Here is a 19,533-nt window from a genome sequence, read left to right on the forward strand (position 1 = left end):
TGCCAGTCCTCCTTAAGGACCAGCCAATTCAACCACCACCACCCTACATGCAGGTTTATCGTTAGGGAAGGTGAAGTCATGAGAGGAAAAGCATACGTGCACACGCACAAGGCCATAGATCGAGAGACTGAGGGTTGAGACAAGAACCCAGGGCTCCAATCAGTTTGGTCTTCTCTCCACTGGACCACCTTGCCAGGCTGGCATTTTTATATAAAAGTGGTGTTTCAGGCAGATCTGGTAGCAGAATGCAGAGGAAAGGAGAAGTCAGGAGTCCAGGAGACTGTAAAAATGACTTCAGGGGTGAGTCCATGGAGGGACTAGGCTCGAATGAAATGGAAAAGATGGGCTGGGAGTGAGATCCACCAAGTGGGAAGAAACAAAAGGACTTGGCAGGAAATCAGATATGGCCCTGAGGGAGAGAGCTTGCAGAGGTAACTTGCAGGCCATTCTCGGGTCTGGGGAAGTTTCTCCTGAGGTCATGGGGTCCTTTACCCTGACCCCGGCCTCAGAGGCAGCAGACAAGAATGAACACAACCGGCCCCTCCAACAAATTCCTATCCCCGCGTCCTCTGCACAGACCTCCTCTGAGTACCCCATTCAACATTTTAGGACCTTTCGTTTACATCTGGTGCACAGACGTGAGTGTTTGGATGATCAGGTGTGGAATTAAAAACCCAAACTGGAACCTGGTAAAGAGAGGCCGCAAGGCTAGAACCATGGTGTGGATTTTGACGTTTGCTGTGAGGAGCAGGGAAATGAGAGCAAAGAGAATGGAAAAATTCTCTCTCTTCCTCTGGCTCCAACTTCACACAATGGTAGTAGCTGAGTGGTGGTTAGCAGGCTTCATGTAAGGGAGGTAATTGTGAAACAGAAGGTGGAATGAGAACTTAGACCAAGACCATCTGGGGCTGTTGAGGACAAGGGCAAATTATACCTCACCTTATAGGTCTAAGGAAGACCAAATAAAATAACACTAATAGTTAATGTTTAATAACCCCTTAGTACAGACACCATGCTAAATGCTTTCCATGCATTATTTCACTTATTACAACTCTAAGAGGGAAGCACTATTAGAATTGCCATTTTATAAATGAGAAAATTGAAGCTCATGTAAGTTAATAAATTAGCATAAAGTCACAGGGATAACAGTGTTGGAGTTGTCTGATTTTAAAGACCATGTTCTTAGTTCCTGAACTGCTTCCCTCACCTGTCACGGGTGAGAACACCGGCCCCACAGTCCTCAATGAAGCTCAATTCTCTCCGATCCACTTCTCAGTAGTGCTAAGCACATCACTGAATCTCAATACAAGTCATTTAGAAACTGCTGGCCCTGGCGGGTGTGGCTCAGTGACTAGACTGTTGGCCCGCACACCAAAAGGTCGCGGGTTCGACTTCCAGTCCAGGGAACGTACCTGGGTTGCAGGTTTGATCCCCGGCCCTGGCTGGGGAGTGTACGGGAGGTAACCAACGGATGTGTCTTTTTCATACCGATGTTCTCTCCGCCTCTCTCCCCCCGCCCTTCCTTCCACTCTCTAAAATCAAAGAAAAAAATATCCTCAGGTAAGGATTAACAACAACAAAAAATTAAAAAAAAAAAAAGAAATTGCTGGAAAATTTGACATTCTTGATTCGATCTATCATGAAATTATATTCTTCATACCCTGACAGTTTAAAGAGACAGGGGGAGGTGCAAAACCAAGTATGTGTATTAGGCAGGATGGCCCAGTGGTTGAGAGCTTGGACTTTGATGCCTAAATCCCAGCTTGGCCAAATTCTTGCTGCGAGAACTTAATCAAATCACTTCTCTACGGCTCTGTTTCCTCCTACACAAAATGAGGTGAGTGCCACCTGACCTCCCGGGGTCACTGTGAAAACCACGTGAGATGAGGCATGTAAAGCACTGAGCACAGTCCGGGACACGCATCCAGGGCCTAATCAACGCTGGTTATTACAGTGACAATCATCATCGTCGTGGTCATTTTGCCACGCAGCTAACGCAGGGACACTTGATCTTTGCATCTGGCTGTGATGGGACAGAAAGTGAGCTTCCTAATAAGGATTGGGTCCCGAGTACAGTGTATGGCCCCTCCTGTCACTCTGTCACTTTGCAGGTCCATGGGTCAGTGGTGCCCCAGAAGAAAAAGGGGGCAGATGAAGGTCCCCACAAGGCCAACACATGATATTTCAAGAGCCCAGTGGACTTCTTGAGGAAGGGCAAGGGGGCAGTTGTGTTGGAGGGAAAGCAAGAACCCAACCAGCCTCAACCTGATGCTTCCAGGAAGTGGGAGGGACGAGGAGTCTCATTCCATCCGGTACTGGCTCACCTCCCTTCCTAACTGAAATAACCCTGCCCTGCACAGCAACTTCACAACATGCCACCAGGAGGCCTCCATGAGTACAGTTCTATAATGGCATGGGAACAAGAAGCAAAAGAAACCCAAGACACCTTTGCTTCTTGAAAAGAGTCACTAGAATGCAGTTTATCAGCCCATGACAATTAACATGTGGGATTATCTTGCTTTTCTAAAGGCCATGTATCTGGTGTCCTTCGATTCCCTGGAAGCTAACCAAAAACCAAGGCAACGGACCAAAAACCTTGCTATACCCCCTCTGAGCAGTCAAAGGAAGGTTACAAATTCTAAGCACTAAAGGCAGTGCATTTTAGTTGCAGGAGAGTCCCTAAAGCCCTCTCTCAGTAACTACCGACTTTTACTTTAGACAGTTGTAAATAATGTAGCTAATCTGAATAAATCTGAAGTGAATGGGAGAGCCGCTAGGGGCTGGCACATCGAAGGCAATGAAGAGTAATGGCGCCTGGCGATAGGGAGATGACACAGACCATGAAATGCAATCACAGGATAGGAGGACAGCTGCTGGGGCCACGTAGTGTAGGTGCAAAGAGCTATCCTGTCTTCACAGGCCAAAGGGTGCCACTGCACCGCCACTGGGCCTGGCCACAGACATTTTGGCTCTCTTGGGATGCTATGGGATGTTAGGTATGGCCAGATGACTTGTTTGGGCCAATGACATGTGGATGGAAATAATGAGTATTACTTCTGGGCAGAAAGCTTTCCCATGCTCTTCCAACACTCCCAGACGGTGGCAGCTCTGCCAGCCCGAGTCCCCAGGTAAGGATAAAAATGACACAGAGCCTGGCTGGCATGGCTCAGTGATTGAGCATCGATCTGTGAACCAGGAAGTCATGGTTCAATTCTGAGTCAGGGCACATTCCCAGGTTGTGGGCTCGATCCCAGTGTGGGGTGTGCAGGAAATAACCAATCAATGATTCTCTCCCATTACTGATGTTTCTATCCCTCTTTCTCCCTGGAATCAATAAAAATACATTTTGTAAAAAATGGCACAGAGATGACCCTCCAGCTGACCCACAGAGGACAAGTAGCATGGACAAGGAAGAAACTTCTGTTGCTTTTCCGGGTTGCTTGCTACCACCATATAATATAACCTATCCTGACTGAAACAGCCTAAAATTTAAATGAGGTCAATTCACATTAAGAGGTATGTGCACTATCTTTTTGGTAAGTTACCATTCAAAATAGTCAATGTTATGTTTTGTGGCTTAAAAGATAATTTTCAATTATAGGGAAAATTCACCTGCTCCAATGTTGCTGGATAAACGAGTCATTGACAGAATATGAACTGAATGGAGGAGAGACAGATCCTGTTTCCAAACAACTTCTTTCTCTAGGGAGGCTCCGGTCTTTACAAAATATACCTGCACCATGTAAGGCAGAGAGAAGGGGGGTCTCATGTGCTAAAGCTGCAGAACCAGTCCATGCGCACGGGGTGGCATCTACGCTTCTGTGAGCACTGAGGGCTCTGGTCTCCCGCAGGAGTTGGAAGGCCCAATTACATATCTGTCTGCACTCTCACGGAATGAAAACCACCACGATGTTGAGTGAGCCAACAACTTGAGAATATAGTCTTTTTAAGCGTATAAGGAACATTTACAAAATTTACCTCATACCGGACCCACAAGCAAGTTTCAGGATAAAAACCATATGGGTCATTTTTTCTGACCAAAAGCAATTAAGCTTGAAAACAACAGCTATAGGATAACTGGAAAAATCTTGTATATTTGGAAAATAGGAAACATACTTTAAATAATCCATATGCATATACATCTTCTCAGTTAACTATCATAATGCATCTTGGAAATGCAGGAACCGAGATTGGAAAGAGAACATCATTTGCTCAAGTTTACCCAGTTAGTCATGGTGAAACCAGGACTCAAAACCAGCCTATAGAACTCTAGAGCCCAGGCTTTAGTGATATTCTCTTTACGCTACGTCTCACTGGAATTCATAGATCCTCCCACGGTTCAGAGCCTCCACGGATCTGATGTTTCTCCTCTTACAGCAACTGTGAAGAGGTGGGAGACCTAGTCCCAGCGTGTGGTGGAGGCACTGACCTTGGACCTATTGTGTAGAGATGCATGTCCCTTTAGTTCTTGCTCCTCTGGGTCCCCTACTTGAACTGAGGTAAGGGGTCTAGAGTAGTGGAGAGGGGTCTTTCAGGCTGATATTCCCAGACAGCTTTGAACTAGATTCCCCAGGAAGACCTCCTTTCCTTTTACACGTTTTTTTCTGCGTGGGCACAAGTGGTAAGCGAACAAAGAAAGACAGAAGGAAAAGTTACTTCCAGATGGCTCCCCATCTTGCTCTAATGCAGATTAAGTAAAGAATATCCCAACATATCATTAGGCAAACATGAGTATTAAGATCATTCATATTATATAAATGGAACGGAATAAAAATTCAACCTATATCCTGACTTAAATTTGGGGCGAGGGCCTCAGAGCCAGAAGGCAGGCAACTTACAGCACCCCGATTCTGAGCAAGGTGGAGGCCCAGGATACCTGAGGTAAGAGGCAAGACCAAAGTGTTCCTAACCTTTCTGGGGTTGGCCTCCTGAACTCCAGCTTCCAAACCACATCCCTCTGTGGCCAGGGCTCCTTAACACTGTTATTCTCCAACTCAACCTACTTGTGTCAAGATACATTTTTAGCAAAACCCCAAGACATCCAGAGCTTCGGAGGCTCAGCATCTTGCCCTGTGCTGTGAGGGCAGCGCTATCTGCCCTCCTCCATGGGCTCACAAGGATAACTTAGTCCTGAGTGCCCAGGACTGTTTCATGCAGGAGAAGGCTTGAAAATAAACAGAAAATCTGACCGTGGTCCATATCCTAGAAAGTTACCCAAAGTGCTGAGAACTCACCAAGTGGCCCTGGAGAGGGAGAAGGCTGAGAGGTATGAAGAGAGAGGGCCAGGTTGGCTAAAGGTCCTGAAGATAGGAATTTTCACTCCATCCTTTGGCTTCATTTCTTCCACTGCAGAAGCCACACTGGCCCACGGTGAGGGAGAAGGCTTGCTGGGTTAACAGTGCTCACAGTGCTCAGCTTAGGGCTTGGGTGCTCCCCAGCCCCACCCCAACTGCTCCAACCCCACGCCATCTGGGCTCAGGCCCCAGAAAGTCAGGGTGCCAATCAGTAAGTGATCCAAGTCCCACCACGAATTTAAGATCAACAAGTCTAAGATCAAAGTACCCCGTTATCCAATCAGCAGTGTGATTACATCATTTGGATCTGTGAAGAAGGGCTGTTGACCACTTCCTGATAGGAGGTTATGGGCAGACCCCAAATGAGAATTCAGCCCAGTTGTGTCTAGAGGCTAGACAGATGGTGTGGGGCCCCTGGGGTGAGCGATGGTCCAATGCCTTCGATGAGGTTGTTCCATTGGTCATAGTTCTCTTTCAGGTCTGGAAAAAAACACACAAAAACCCCCAGGAAGGTTAGGTAAGTCATTGTAAGGTTAGATCAAAGAGTACGGACCACAGACTTAGTGGGCCATCCTAGAGAGAAGCACCTGGGATGCTAAAAGGACTGGTTGTGATGGTGGTAGCAGTAATGGTAACTACTATACATTCAGTGCCTTTATAAAGATGCTTCATAAATGACTTGCTTAATCCACAATAACTCAATAATGATAACAAAAAAGTAATATTTGTTGAAGAATAACTCATTGTGGGGACTGTGCTGACCATGCACTGTTTCATTTAATTTTCACAATATCTCTATTAGTTAAGTACTGTTATTAGCCCTGCTTTATAGTTGAGGAAACTAGGCTCAAAGATGCTACCCGATTTGTCCAGTGTCATTACAGCTGGTAAGTGACAGAGTTCACACCTGGGTCAGAAAGGGTGAGAAAATGGGAAGTCTACTTCCAGTCTCAGAGATGGTGCTGAGCAAGAAAAGGTCCTTAGCATGCCAGCCAGTGGGTGCAGATCCAGGGCCACCTCGGTGAAGGGCAGAAGGAAGAGGGTGGCAACATCATGAAGCAGCGTAACACTGGGAATGATCCAAGAAAGGGCACTGGGGTCATGGGCAGGTGAGTCTAACTACGGGGTAAGAACAGTCAGAAAGGGTCCTCGGCCTCAGGCTGAGGGAGAAGGGCACAGCCAAGCAGGCAAAGGACCTCCATGTTCAAAACAAACGAAACCTGGGGCAGAAGGCAGGGCCCACTCTCCTTCATCTTTGAGTCCCAGTGCCCTGCAAAGAACCTGGCATGGAATAGGTCCTCAACAAATAAATGCTACATATTCATTAATTCAAAAAGTACTCAATATACCCATGATTGCCACACTGTTCTTGGTTCCAAAAAGTCCATCCACAAACAAATAGAAATCCTCATCCTCATAGAGCTCACACTCCAGTGGGCAGAGATAACAATAAACATCATAAATTATATAGGATGTGAAAAGGTGATCAGTGCTATGGGGGGGAAGAGCCAGATAGGAGAAGCAGTGGTGGTGCCAAGGACGGGGTGAGGGAGGTAGGGACGGTGTAATGTTTTTAAAAGGCTGGTCAGGGTGTGCCTCACTAGGAAGGTGAGATTTGAGGAAAGACTTGAAGGAGGTGGGAGCGAGCCACAAGACTACACAGGAAGAGAGTTCCAGGCAGTGGGAAGAGCACTACAAAGGCCTGAAGCCAGACAGAGTGTGCCGGAGTACTGGAGCTTGTGCGGCAGGAGTGAGGTGGGCCAGGGGAGGAGAGCAGTGAGCTCAGGAGGCCATATCATCGGGTCTAGCAGGACAGTGGACACTGGCTCTGACTCTCAGAGAAATGGAGAGTCACTTGAGGGTTCTGAGCAGAGGAGTGACGACATCTGCCTTGCTTTCTAACAGATCACTCTGATTGTATTATTAAAAAGATTGTGTAGGGCCCTGGCCGGTTTGGCTCAGTGGATAGAGCGTTGGCCTGTGAGCTGAAAGGTCCCAGGTTCGATTCCGGTCAAGGGCACATGCCTGGGTTGCGGGCTCGATCTCCGGTGGGGGGCATGCAGGAGGCAGCCAATCAATGATTCTCTCTCATCATTGATGTTTCTATCTCTCTCTCCCTCTCCCTCTCTAAAATCAATAAAAAATATATTTTAAAATAAATAAATAAAAAGTGACAACACTAAGAAGAAAAAAAGATTGTGTAGGGAGGCATGATGACAGTAGGGAGACCAGTAGGAAACTGATACAATAATTTAAATTTAGGTGAGAGCTGACTTGCATAGCATGGCAGTTGTGGGGTGATGACAAGTGGTTACATTCCACATGTATTTGAAAGGTAGAGCTGATAGGATTTTCTGAGGGATGGGATGGGAGGTATAAGAGAAGAGACATGAATGAGGACTTAGGCTTGAGTAACTAGAAGGATGGAGTAACTATTAGTTGAAAAGAGAAAGCCTGCAACTGAAACTGGTCTTTGTTTGTGATGTTTATTAGATGTTGAATAAGTGGGTTATATAAATCTGATGTTCATGGGAGAGATAAAAATGGAGATATAAACTGGGGACTTGTCAGCCTGGAGATGGCATCTAAAGCCATGAGACCAGATGACATTAGGACATAGACAGAGGAGAGGTCCGAGCACTGAGCCCTGGAAGCAGCCAAGTAGATGGAGGAGGAGAAATCCTGAGACAGGAGACAGCCACAGTGGGTTGTCTTGGAAGGATGGCATCACAGCTCCGTCGGCCATGCTGAGAGCTCCACTGAGCTGAGGAATGGGAACTCACCACTGGATTTAAGGCCTGAGGAATCATTTGGTCTGGCCCTGCCAAGGCATTAGGGGTGAGTTAATTAATGTTTGAACAAACATAGCAGGCTAATTATATATATATATATATACATATATATGTATATATATATACACACACACACACACACACACATATATATATATATGTATATATGTATATATATATGTATATATTACTGATTTCAGAGAGGAAGGGAGAGTGAGAGAGAGAGAGAAAAAAAAAAATCAATGATGAGACAGTCATTGATCGGCAGCCTCCTGCATGCCCCCACTGGGGATGGAGCCTGCAACCTGGGCTTGTGCCCTGACCGGAAATCGAACTGTGAACTCCTGGTTCATAGGTTGACGCTCAACCACTGAGTCACGCCGGCTGGGCAGTTGATAATTTTGTATGACCCTTGAATGAAGTTATGAATTTCCAAAGGGCCCTTGGCAGAAAAAAGGTTGCCCACCCTGATCTAAGGTAAAGAGAAAAGAATTGCTGGCACAACCATCTTGAGCAGACCAAAGAGGATGAGGTGCTGGAGGTGAAGATAAAGGAGAAGGTGTAAAATAGTCTTCCAGGACAGGGGAAGAGAGAATGACTAGATGGGGGCAGGAGCTGCATGTAGTTAATATGAGCGAAGCACCAATCTTCTCCAAGGACAGTAATATCCCTGTGTCACTGGAATATGTGCTCTCGGCGGTATTTTTTAGGAGTGGTGAGACGTTCTGCTCAGCCTCTTCAACCTATTTTAGCTTCCCATGTGACAAGGTACTGTGTGGCCACCAAAAAGCTTTTCTCTCTTTGCAAAGCTAATTAACTAGAGCAGAGAGGCTCTGCTTTTTTTCAGACTCTGTCGTATCTCTCAGCAGCTAGGTACTTCAAGAGCCTCCCACCCGGGCTCTCTGCCTCTCAACCTGCCCCGTCTCGCCCATCCTCCACGTTGCAGCCCGAATGCAAATACAAGTCTAATCATGACATCCCCCTGTTTAGAACCCAAGGACTCTCACAGCCTGTGGGGGAAAATTCAAGCTTATTTCAGCAAATGCATGGGATTCTAGATCTGGTTTCTGCCCACTTCTCTACCTTCATCTTCCAACAATTCACCATCCTGAGCTCCAGATACACTGAACACAGTTTCTCAAAACTGACCAGGCCCACCCAGGCCTTTGCGCTTCCTGTTTAGAAGACCCTTGCCCCTCCCCTGCCTGCTGAACCCTAATCACCTGCTAAGATTAAAGACAAGCATCGCATTGTCTAGGGCAGTGGTCAGCAAACTCATTAGTCAACAGAGCCAAATATCAACAGTACAACGACTGAAATTTCTTTTGAGAGCCAAATTCTTTAAACTTAAACTTCTTCTAATGCCACTTCTTCAAAATAGACTCGCCCAGGCCATGGTATTTTGTGGAAGAGCCACACTCAAGGGGCCAAAGAGCCGCAGTTTGCCGACCACGGGTCTAGGAAGCTTCCTTTCCCTCTTGTCTCCCAAAGACTGAGTACTCGCATCCGTGGGTCATGAGAGTCACTGGCAGAATAGTAGAGGTAAATCAGTGAATCTCTCTAGTCCTTGTAACCCAAAAAAGCCTGCAATATTAACTTCCAAACCATTAAAGTTTCCAGTGGTGGTGAGAGCCGACGCTGTGGCAGAGCACTCTCCCTGCTGCTGGGCTGTGTAGCAGGGAGGATATGAGAGGGTATCTCCTAAGGACAGGAGGCTGGACCAAAGACCTCTGCGGGTCTTGCCATTTATCTGGGGTGATTTATGATATTAGTCACAATCTTCCCGTGCTTTGTTTTTATTAAAGCACTCCTACAAATTTAACCCACTTCTCATCATAACCTCCTCCACCGTACAGATAAGTGATGAGTTAGAACAGAGGTAGTGGAGTAGAGAGATGTGAATATTCTATTTACAGTGAGGAAACCAAGGCTCAGAGAAGTTAAATGACTAGGTCAAGGTCATCGGAGTAGTAAGAGACAGAGTCAGGATCTCCAAACTTTCAGCTAAGTGTTATTTCTATAAGTCTATGTAACTCTCTCCTTCAGTCAGAGCTTCCTTTAGCCATAATCTCCCTGATCCGAGACTTATCAGTATAGACCACTTTGCATGGAAATCTAAGGGGCCCCATGGCTGCCTCAGAAGTCCCAGTTCTGTCCTTACCAAGGTGCTTCTGCAGGAAGGCCAACATGGCCCGTACCACAATCTCTTGACCTTCATAGGGGTCCAAGGTCCCACGGTTTTGAGTGGAGAAGAATTTACCAATCCATTTCCCAGACACAAAAGCAAAGTCAGTTTGACTCCGATGAACAGAACCACTGGAGGAAAAGAAAAACAAATAACTGGTAGTTTTGAGGTCAGGGCACACAAATATTTGTTAAGCACCTACTATGTTCAAGGTACTTTATGTGTATTTCATTTTCACAATAAGGGAAGAATATTCCCCTTTGAAAAATCAGGAGAGAAATGGTTTGCCCCTGGTCACACAGCTAGTAAGGGGACAGCATTAGGATTTGATCACAGGTGTGCTTGGCTTCAGAGAGGCCTCAACACCTGGACCACAATGCCTGATGGTGCAGGGAAAAGGCTGAGTTAGCCAGAGTGGGGACAGGGCCAAGGCGGCAAGGTCTGCAGCACCTGCCATTCCTGTTATTACAAACTGTAACACCACAGCTTTTACCTGGTGACTTCCGAACATTCATAAAACATGTCAGCTCCTGTCTTCAGAACTGTACCACAAAGTAAACAGGAAAAAGGAACTTAAGTGAGGGCAAGTGCTTGTAAAAGAGGGTTTCTGGATTAGAATTTAAGTCCTTTGGTATCAAATACATTTAATGCAAAGGTGAAATTCTGACTAGGTTCATTTGGGGCTAAATTACTTAAAACTAACATTACTAAAAACTAACATTAGTCAAATCAATAAGGAAGAAAAATCTAACTGCTAAACTTTGACATCATGCAAAAAAAAACACCTGACTTTACAAAAATGTATTTTTTTGCCAGGCCAGCTTGGCTTAGCTGTTGAGCATTCGACCTATGAACTAGGAGATCACAGTTCAATTCTCGGTCAGGGCACACATCCAGGTTGTGGGCTCGATCCCCAGTAGGGGGCCTACAGGAGACAGTCAATCAATGATTCTCTCTTATCTTGATGTTCCTTCCTCTCTGAAATCAATAAGAAAAAAATTTTTTTAATATATTTTATTGATTTTTTACAGAGAGGAAGGAAGAGGGATAGACAGTCAGAAACATCGATGAGAGAGAAACATCGATCAGCTGCCTCTTGCACACCTCCTACTGGGGATGTGCCCGCAACCAAGTTACATGCCCTTGACCGGAATCGAACCTGGGACCCTTCAGTCCGCAGGCTGACGCTCTATCCACTGAGCCAAACCGGTTTTGGCAAGAAAATTTTTTAATGTATTTTTAAGGCACATGAAAAAGCATAAAGAATAATATAATGGATACTTGAATGTCCAGCACTCAGTTTAAGAAAGAATACATTACCAGCAGTTAAATCCCCGTGTACCCATTTCCAACGGCTCTCACCGCCTTTTCCTCCGGGCTCACAATGATCCCGAATCTGACTGGCCTGGGGAAACTTCCAAGCAGTCTTCTGCCGCCATGAAATCAGAATGAAAGGTGGGGCTGGCCCCGTGGAAGAGAGCAGGGGCCAAAATGAGCTAGAGAAGAAGCTGCTATTACTGAGCAGATTCCTAGCCTCCCAGGGCTGTAGAGTTGGCATTTCAACTACCTGAAATGGTTTCTGGAAGATTCCAAGGTCTGTGGCATGCAGTTACTTGTTGTTTTGCTTTAATGGGGCCTGGGACCCTTGAAGCATGTGTTTTAGGCTCAAGTGCAGGACAGGAGCAAGTCACAGCCTTGTCAGCGAGCCTTCAGCCTGTACCTGGAGCTCTAGGCCACTTCCTATGCATGGTATGTTTCTTAAAATTTCTCAAAAATTTTCTGTGAAAAATGGCTTATGAAAGAAAGCTGATAGCGCTGATGATGGAGTGAAGTGTGGTTTCTCTTAGCCAGAATATAGATGGTTTCTGGAAGATGTCTGAATTTAGGTACTCATGAAGGTCTCTAAAAATCTGTCTTATGAATGTCAAAACGTCTATCATACCCACATTCTTTTTTTTTTAAATATACATTTTTATTGATTTCAGAGAAGAAGGAAGAGAGAGAGAAAGATAGAAACATAAATGATGAGAGAGAATCATCGATTGGCTGCCTCCTGCATGCCCCACACTGGGGATCGAGCCCGCAACTCAGGCATGTGCCCTGAACGGGAATCGAACTGTGATCTCCTGGTTCATAGGTCAGTGCTCAACCACTGAGCCACGCTGGCCGGGCTTTACCCACATTCTTCAAAAGACCCAATAAAATTCCCAAATGAGGTTAGAGATTGGTGGAGTCCATCCAGACCCACACTTTCCTCCCCAACACACAATCCCACAACACCCTTTTCCCAGAAGTAAACAGACAAATCCTGTCACATAAACTGGTGAAGAAATCACTGTAGAACTAAGTGGAGAAGAGCAGATATGAAATTCTAAAGGAATTAAGATTTTGAAAATCAGGAAGCATTCAGGTATCCCATTAACAGGCAGAGCTTCTGGATAACCCCAAAGTAATCAAGGGAGCCGCAGCTGGTGAGAAGATGGCAGGGCACTGGGAGTGTGGCCTTGGAGTTTACTTACAGGACAGTGATGATCCTGGACTGTTCATGCTGGGCACACACCTTCTTCATCAAGTTGACACTCTCCACTGTCTGGAATTTCTCAGCATTGATGAAGAATACAGGGCCTCGGGCCTTCGGGTAAAAGTCACGTTCCAGAGGGAACATCCAAGCATCCAGAGCCACAGCACACCTGCAACAGGACCAGACATTGGGAACTGCCGTGCAGAAGCGGCTAGGGCAATGAGGGAAGGCGTCGAGATCTTCTGAAGGTTCAGAAAGCCAAGGCGGTACCTGGGTCCACACCCTTCAGTTAGGATCTTGGATAGAGACCACTTTCATCTGTTGCCAAAGATCCTTCTACATTTTAAACTCACTGAGAGCAAGGGTCAGACCTCTCCTCGCCCTGGACCTGCTCTCAGGCAGCTGCCTTCCATTGCACAGAGTGGCCCTTCATTCGTTTAATCCTTCACTCAACATTCTTTGAGTACTGACTATGTGCTTAGCCCTATGCTCTGGATACAGGGATAAATGACACAGTTCTTTTGTGGTTGTTGTTTTTATTTTAATCCTCACCCGAGGATATATTTCCAGTGATTTTTAGAGAGAGTGGAAGGGAGGGGGAGAGACACAGAGAGAAACATCGATTGGCTGCCTCCTGCACATGCCTGAACCAGGGCTGGGGAAGGAGCCTGCAACCAAGGTATATGCCATTGACCGGAATCAATCCCAAGACCCTTCAGTCCACAGGCCAGTGCTCTATCCACTGAGCCAAACCAGCTAGGGCTAAATGACACAGTTCTTGCTCTCAAGGGGTCCCCAGTCGAGAAAGGGAGGCAGGACAGACAAATTAACAAAATACAGCTTAGCATCCTGACTGCACAAGTTGCTAAGTGAGCCGAGAGCATACGAGGCGGAGGCTAGGAAAAGCCTCTTGGTGCCACAACTCAGAGATCTAGCCAGTGTGTCAAGCAGTAAACAAGCAGTAACCAAGGGCAAAACGAAGGCCCTAAAATAAGCCTCCCGACCCCGGCCCCAAATGCTCCTCCAGCCTTCTCCATCTCAGTAAAGGGCCATCATCTTCACTAAAGGATGGATACACAAATGAAAAACCTTGATTCCTCTCTTTCCTTCACCTCATGCATCACAGTCCTGAAAATTCTAAAACATGTCCTGACTCCATTCATTTCTCTCCATCCCACTGCCTCCATCGTAATGCAAATCCATTATCTCACCCGGACCCCGAAATAGCTCCCTCTAACTAGCCTCTTTGCTTTCTGTCCAGCTACTATCCACTCTTCACACAGTAGCCAGAGGGATCTTTTAAAATGGAAATAAGTTGTTTTTTCTCTGCTCAAATCCTTCAATGGTTTCCCATCAAATTTAGAATAAAACCTAATTTCCTTACTCTGGCCAAAGGCCCTGTGATTTGCCCTTTTATCTTTCTGATCACATCTTTAATTTCTTCCCCTTCACTCACATGCTCCTCCCACACTGACACAGCAAGCTTCCTTCCACCTCAAGGCCTTTGCATTAGCTGTTTCCTCTGCCTAGAATGATCTTCCCTTAGACCTTTACACGGCTGGCCTATTTTATTTTCTTCATTGCACTTTTTGCTGGGGATTTGGTTATCTGTTAGCTTGTTTACTAGTCTGTTTCCTCCCACAAATTCCATGAAAGCAGGGACCTTGTTTTCTTGTTCACCACTAAATTTCCAGCCTCCAAAACAGTGCCTAGCGCATGATACCTACTTAACGAATACCTGCTGAAAGAATGAACGGGGTGTGGAGCTTATAGCAGCATCGTGGGAAACTCACCGGAATTGGGTCTCCTTGGCCAAAGCCAGAATAGCTGTGGCCCCTCCAAATGAATGTCCCATTACAGCCACACAGCTCATGTCGATGCTGCCCTGAGGAAAGCAGAGAACTTAGCCACGTCAGACACTGAGGAGTGCTTTCTGAGGACTTCTTCAGGGGCAATAAGGAGAAACAGCGAGACAATGCAGAAGCACAATTTAGCGAGTGAGTTTCCAGCACCTCCACCCACCCCCACCACGGGAAAGAACCTGCCCACTGGAGAGCAGCCTGTCAGGCACTCCCTGGACTGAACAGCCTTCTGGAGGCAGGAATTCCAAAAACCATGTTTCCCATCTTTATTTTTGCCATCTTAACACCTACAATGCCTGGACTAGAGTAGACATTCAAATATTTATGAATAGCCCAGTCAGCGTGGCTCAGTGGTTGAGCACTGACCTATGAACCAGGAGGTCTTGGTTTGATTCCCAGTGAGGGCACATACCTGGGTTGCCGTCTCAATCCCCAGTGTGGGGTGTGCAAGAGGCAGCCAATCAGTGATTCTCTCTCATATTGATGTTTCTCTCTCTCTCTCCCTCTCTGGAATCAATAAAAATATTTTTTAGAACGATTTTCCTCATTTAAAAAATATCTATGAATAGACGAATAGATAAAAATTATGTGATTCCAACCTGACCCATCAGTCTAAGAGCACATTAAGAGTAAGAACTCTCTCTCCATCCGCTAGACCCCGTCTTAAAACCGGTCCAATGGGATGACACACGCACCAAGTCAAGGGCAGAATGGGGGAGCTCCTGCTGCCCGTCCACTTTGCTCTGAAGCAAGACCTGCCTGTAGAGAAACCAACTCAGGTTCTACTTCCTCTGGATCTCTGTCCTGGCTTTTCTCCAGCGGAGAGAGTGTGCTTGCTGGAACATGCTCTGCACGTACCTATTTCCAGCTGCCTCTAGAAGCCTTCGGGGCACAGTTACATAAAGAGCCACTGCAGCTGTCTGCTAAGGGGCTTGAGAAGTCTCTGTAGGCTTCACTGCCCAGCCTCTAGCCTGAACCTCGTTCTCCCCAATTTCTATCCCAAGGTTTTATGTTTAAATTCTCCCCCTTTACTCAGTGCCTCCAGATCAGCAACTTGGTTGGTGGCCTGTTCAGGTATTTGTATAGGTTAATATAACTCTAAAATCAGGAGCAGCCCACCCAGCGTGGCTCAGCAGTTGAGCGTCGACCTATGAACCAGGAGGTCACGGTTCAATCTAGGTCAGGGCATATGCTGGGCTTGTGGGCTTGATCCCCAGCAGGGGTTGTGCAAGAGGCAGCCAGTCGATGATTCTCTTCATCATTGATGTTTCTCTCTCTCCTTCTCTCCCTTCCTCTCTGAAGTCAATAAAAATATTTAATAAAATAAAACCAGGAGTATATAGAGAACTCTCCCACCTACCCCATCCCCTTTCCACTCCCTGCACCCAAACAGGTAAGTTTCTTACATGTCTTTGAAGAATTTACTGACACATATATGGGTAAACATGTATACTTCCTCCCTTTTTACACAAGGGATATTATATCTTACCCTTTTGCATAATGATGTTAATACATAAAGAGCTTCCTTATCTTTTTTTTTATAGCTACATTTGATTTCACCATGGTACAAATAGCTAGTGATCTCCAAATCTGTTCCTCTTCTTCCTGGACACATAGCTAGACTCTGTTTCCCAGCAGTTAGATGTGGCCTTGTGGCTCTAGCCAATAGAATGTGAGTGAAAGTGAAATCTCTACTTCCGGCCTAGTCCATGCACACTCTTTCGTGCACACCTCCATGTCCTTTCCAGTTCCTGGCTGAACGCACACAGTGAAGCTGGGTTTCATTAGTGGAAGAGGGTCGAGTATAGGATAAAAGTAGCTTGGATCCCTGAGCTCCCATTTTTGGACTTTATGTGGGAAAGAAATAAATTTCTATGGTATTAAGCCACTGAGATTTGAGATTTATATGTAATGGCAATTAGCATTACCCAAATGAATACAGCCATTGTTCCATCATCTATTGAACTAGCTCCCTTATTAGTGAACATTTAGGATACTATCAATCTTTTGCTATTACAAACAACACTGGAATGAATAACCTTGCACATATATCATGTTGCATGTGTGCAGGTATCTGCAGAATAAATTTCCAAAACTGGAAATTACTGGGTCAAAAAATATGTGCATTTGTAACATTAATAGCTATTGCCAAACTGCCCCACACATGGGGCAATCTGCACTCTCATGGGCAACGTAGGATTGTACCTACTTCCCTACAGCTTTGCCAACAAGAATGAGTAATCAATTTTCAGATGTTACTCAGTCTAATAGGTGAAAATTTACCCTTCTTTATTCTGTATTTCTCCAAAAGGCTACCTCTTAACTAACCCAACTATACTGTAGCCTGCCATTCCCCAATGACATGCAGGCCTGGGCCTCTGCCTGGGAGCCCGCTTATCTGGTGGGGGCTGGTAAAGCACTCCAGATTCCAGGTTCTGCCTTGCCTACTGACCATCTAGACAGGTGCCTCTTTCTGGAAGACTTTACCAAAGCCTTTAAAAGATATTTTCTAAAGAGGCTTTGGGGCACACAGCACAGTCTTTGGGATCCAAAAGCCCAATTTAAATTTTAACTCTACCACTCACTTAGTTGTGTAACCTTGGGAAAATACTTAGCTTCTTTGATCTTTTATTTCTTTCTATGTGAAGAGATGCTAATGCTTACTGCATACATTTGAGAGAGCTGCTCTTACATAGTAAATACTCATAAAACAGTAATTGTTATTTTATATATATTTGCTAAATAAAGAAAAAAGGCCACAAAACTGCTTATAGTAAATAACATTAGATTTTCATATATAGTAGTATATATACTACAGGCCCAGTGCACGACATTCGTGCCCTGTGGGGCGGGGGAGTCCCTTGGCCCGGCCTGCACTCTCTCTCAGTCCAGGACCCCTATGGGGATATCCACCTGCTGGCTTAGGCTGCTCCCCTGTGGCGGACATCCCCCCAGGGGTCCTTACTGCTGCTGTGCTCACTAGCCAAGAGCCCGGCTTCTGGCTGAGCAGCGCTCCCCCTGTGGGAGTGCACTGACCACCAGGGGGCAGCTCCTGTGTTGAGCATTTGCCCCCTGGTGGTCAGTGCACGTCATAGCAACCAATCATTCTGCCGTTCGGTTGATTTGCATATTAGCCTTTTATTATATAGGATATATATACAAATATATATGTATAGATATGTGTGCGTGTGTGAGTGTGTGAGTGTGTGTGTGTAATGCATTAAAAGAACTGAAAGGACAAACATCAAAATGTCAAAAAAATTTTGTTTCTTTTTTCTTTATGCTTTTGTATGATTTCTTAGTTCTCTAGTGCTTGAGCTACTTTTTTTTTTTTAATATATTTTATTGATTTTTTACAGAGAGGAAGGGATAGGAATAGGGAGTTAGAAACATCAATGAGAGAAAAACATCGATCAGCTGCCTCCTGCACAGCCCCCACCGGGGATGTGCCTGCAACCAAGGTACATGCCCTTGACCGGAATCGAACCTGGGACCCTTCAGTCCGCAGGCCGACGCTCTATCCACTGAGCCAAACCAGTTAGAGCGCTTGAGCTACTTTTGAAGTTAGGGAGAAAAAGAACTGGGTGGGGGAGAAAAATGTATCTAATAGGCACCAAACAGCAATTTCTATCTTCTTGGGGGTTCCCTCAAAGAAAGGTGTTAGCCTGAAGGGAACATAGGACTTTGGGGAAGGGACCATCTCTCCCTCATCCACGTGGCTCTGTGGGCCTGTCAGAGTGGGTGTGTAACCTAGGCAGGCCAATCAGATTATCCTATCCCTCTGGCACAGTGATTGGCCCAGAGGGGCATCTGATTCAAGCAGGGCCACAGCCTTCCCCAGATTAGTGGAAGCTAACAGAGTCTCTTTTCCTTTCAAATCTGGAGCTGAGCTGAAATGCACGCTTGGGCTACCATCAACCTTTCTTGCCTAATGAAGCCCACATACACGGAGTGGAACTGAGACAGAAGGAAGAGGAGTGACAGAGCTTTGATGGCAATGTTTGAGACACTATCAGGGGTGGGCAAACTTTTTGACTCGAGGGCCACAATGGGTTCTTAAACTGGACCGGAGGGCCGGAACAAAAGCATGGATGGAGTGTTTGTGTGAACTAATATAAATTCAAAGTAAAGGAGCGGAGGGGAGAGCAAGAGAACCCTCCGCTCTTTCGGCTCCACGGGCCAGATAGAACAGCCGAACGGGCCGGATCCAGCCCACGGGCTGTAGTTTGCCCACGGCTGCGTGACTAGATCTAACTACATGGCTCAAAGCCAGTCTGCCTTTGGTCTTCGTAGTTATTCGAGCCAGTAAATTCTCTTTTGGTTTAAGCTGGTAAGTTAGGTAAGTTCCTATTATGTGTAATCAAGAAAGTCCTGATGAATACATGAGCTCAGGTCATACCTTCAAGGTCATCAGATCCAACCCACCAGGCAAGATGTTGAGGACAGTCTGCCCAGCAGTGACCTTTTGCAGGATCTTCAACACTCGAGTACACTCATCTACCCGCTGATATACCTGCAAGAGAGACAGTCCCAGTGGGAGCTGGGTACACTGCACAAACCATCCAGAAGAAACTCACTCCCCTACAGAGCCAAGGAAGAATGCAGGGAGAGTTTGCTCTCCCATGTCTCAGCAAGCCCTTGGGCCCCACATGCTGAGAAAGGCTCAGCTCCTTCTTAGCAGCTCACATAAGCATCACCTAATGCAGGGGTGGGAAATGTCTGGCCCCTGGGTCACATAAGGCCTGAGAAATCATTTGGTCTGGCCCTGCCAAGGCCTTAGGGGTGAGTTAATTAAATGTTTGACCAAATACAGCAGGCTAATTTTTTAAAAATATAAATATATTTTATTGATTTTTTTACAGAGAGGAAGGGAGAGGGA

At 46.0% G+C, this 19,533-nt stretch overlaps 1 protein-coding gene across 2 annotated transcripts in view; it reads right to left on the bottom strand.

Annotated features, from left to right (window-relative positions):
* Positions 1-3,770: 3,770 nt before the first annotated feature.
* Positions 3,771-19,533, bottom strand: part of PAFAH2 (platelet activating factor acetylhydrolase 2) — a 59,877-nt gene continuing 44,114 nt past the window's right edge. For both annotated transcript variants that reach the window (XM_080654029.1, XM_080654028.1), the window contains 5 exons: positions 19,054-19,167; positions 14,586-14,677; positions 12,791-12,961; positions 10,248-10,402; positions 3,771-5,774 (listed from right to left, as the gene is read on the bottom strand). In XM_080654029.1, coding sequence (XP_080510155.1) covers positions 5,680-5,774; positions 10,248-10,402; positions 12,791-12,961; positions 14,586-14,677; positions 19,054-19,167 — 627 coding nt within the window. In that variant the 3' untranslated portion in view covers positions 3,771-5,679. The remainder of the gene's footprint in view (positions 5,775-10,247; positions 10,403-12,790; positions 12,962-14,585; positions 14,678-19,053; positions 19,168-19,533) is intronic.

This window comes from Plecotus auritus (assembly GCF_963455305.1).
Source record: "Plecotus auritus genome assembly, chromosome: 2".
NCBI lineage: Eukaryota > Metazoa > Chordata > Mammalia > Chiroptera > Vespertilionidae > Plecotus > Plecotus auritus.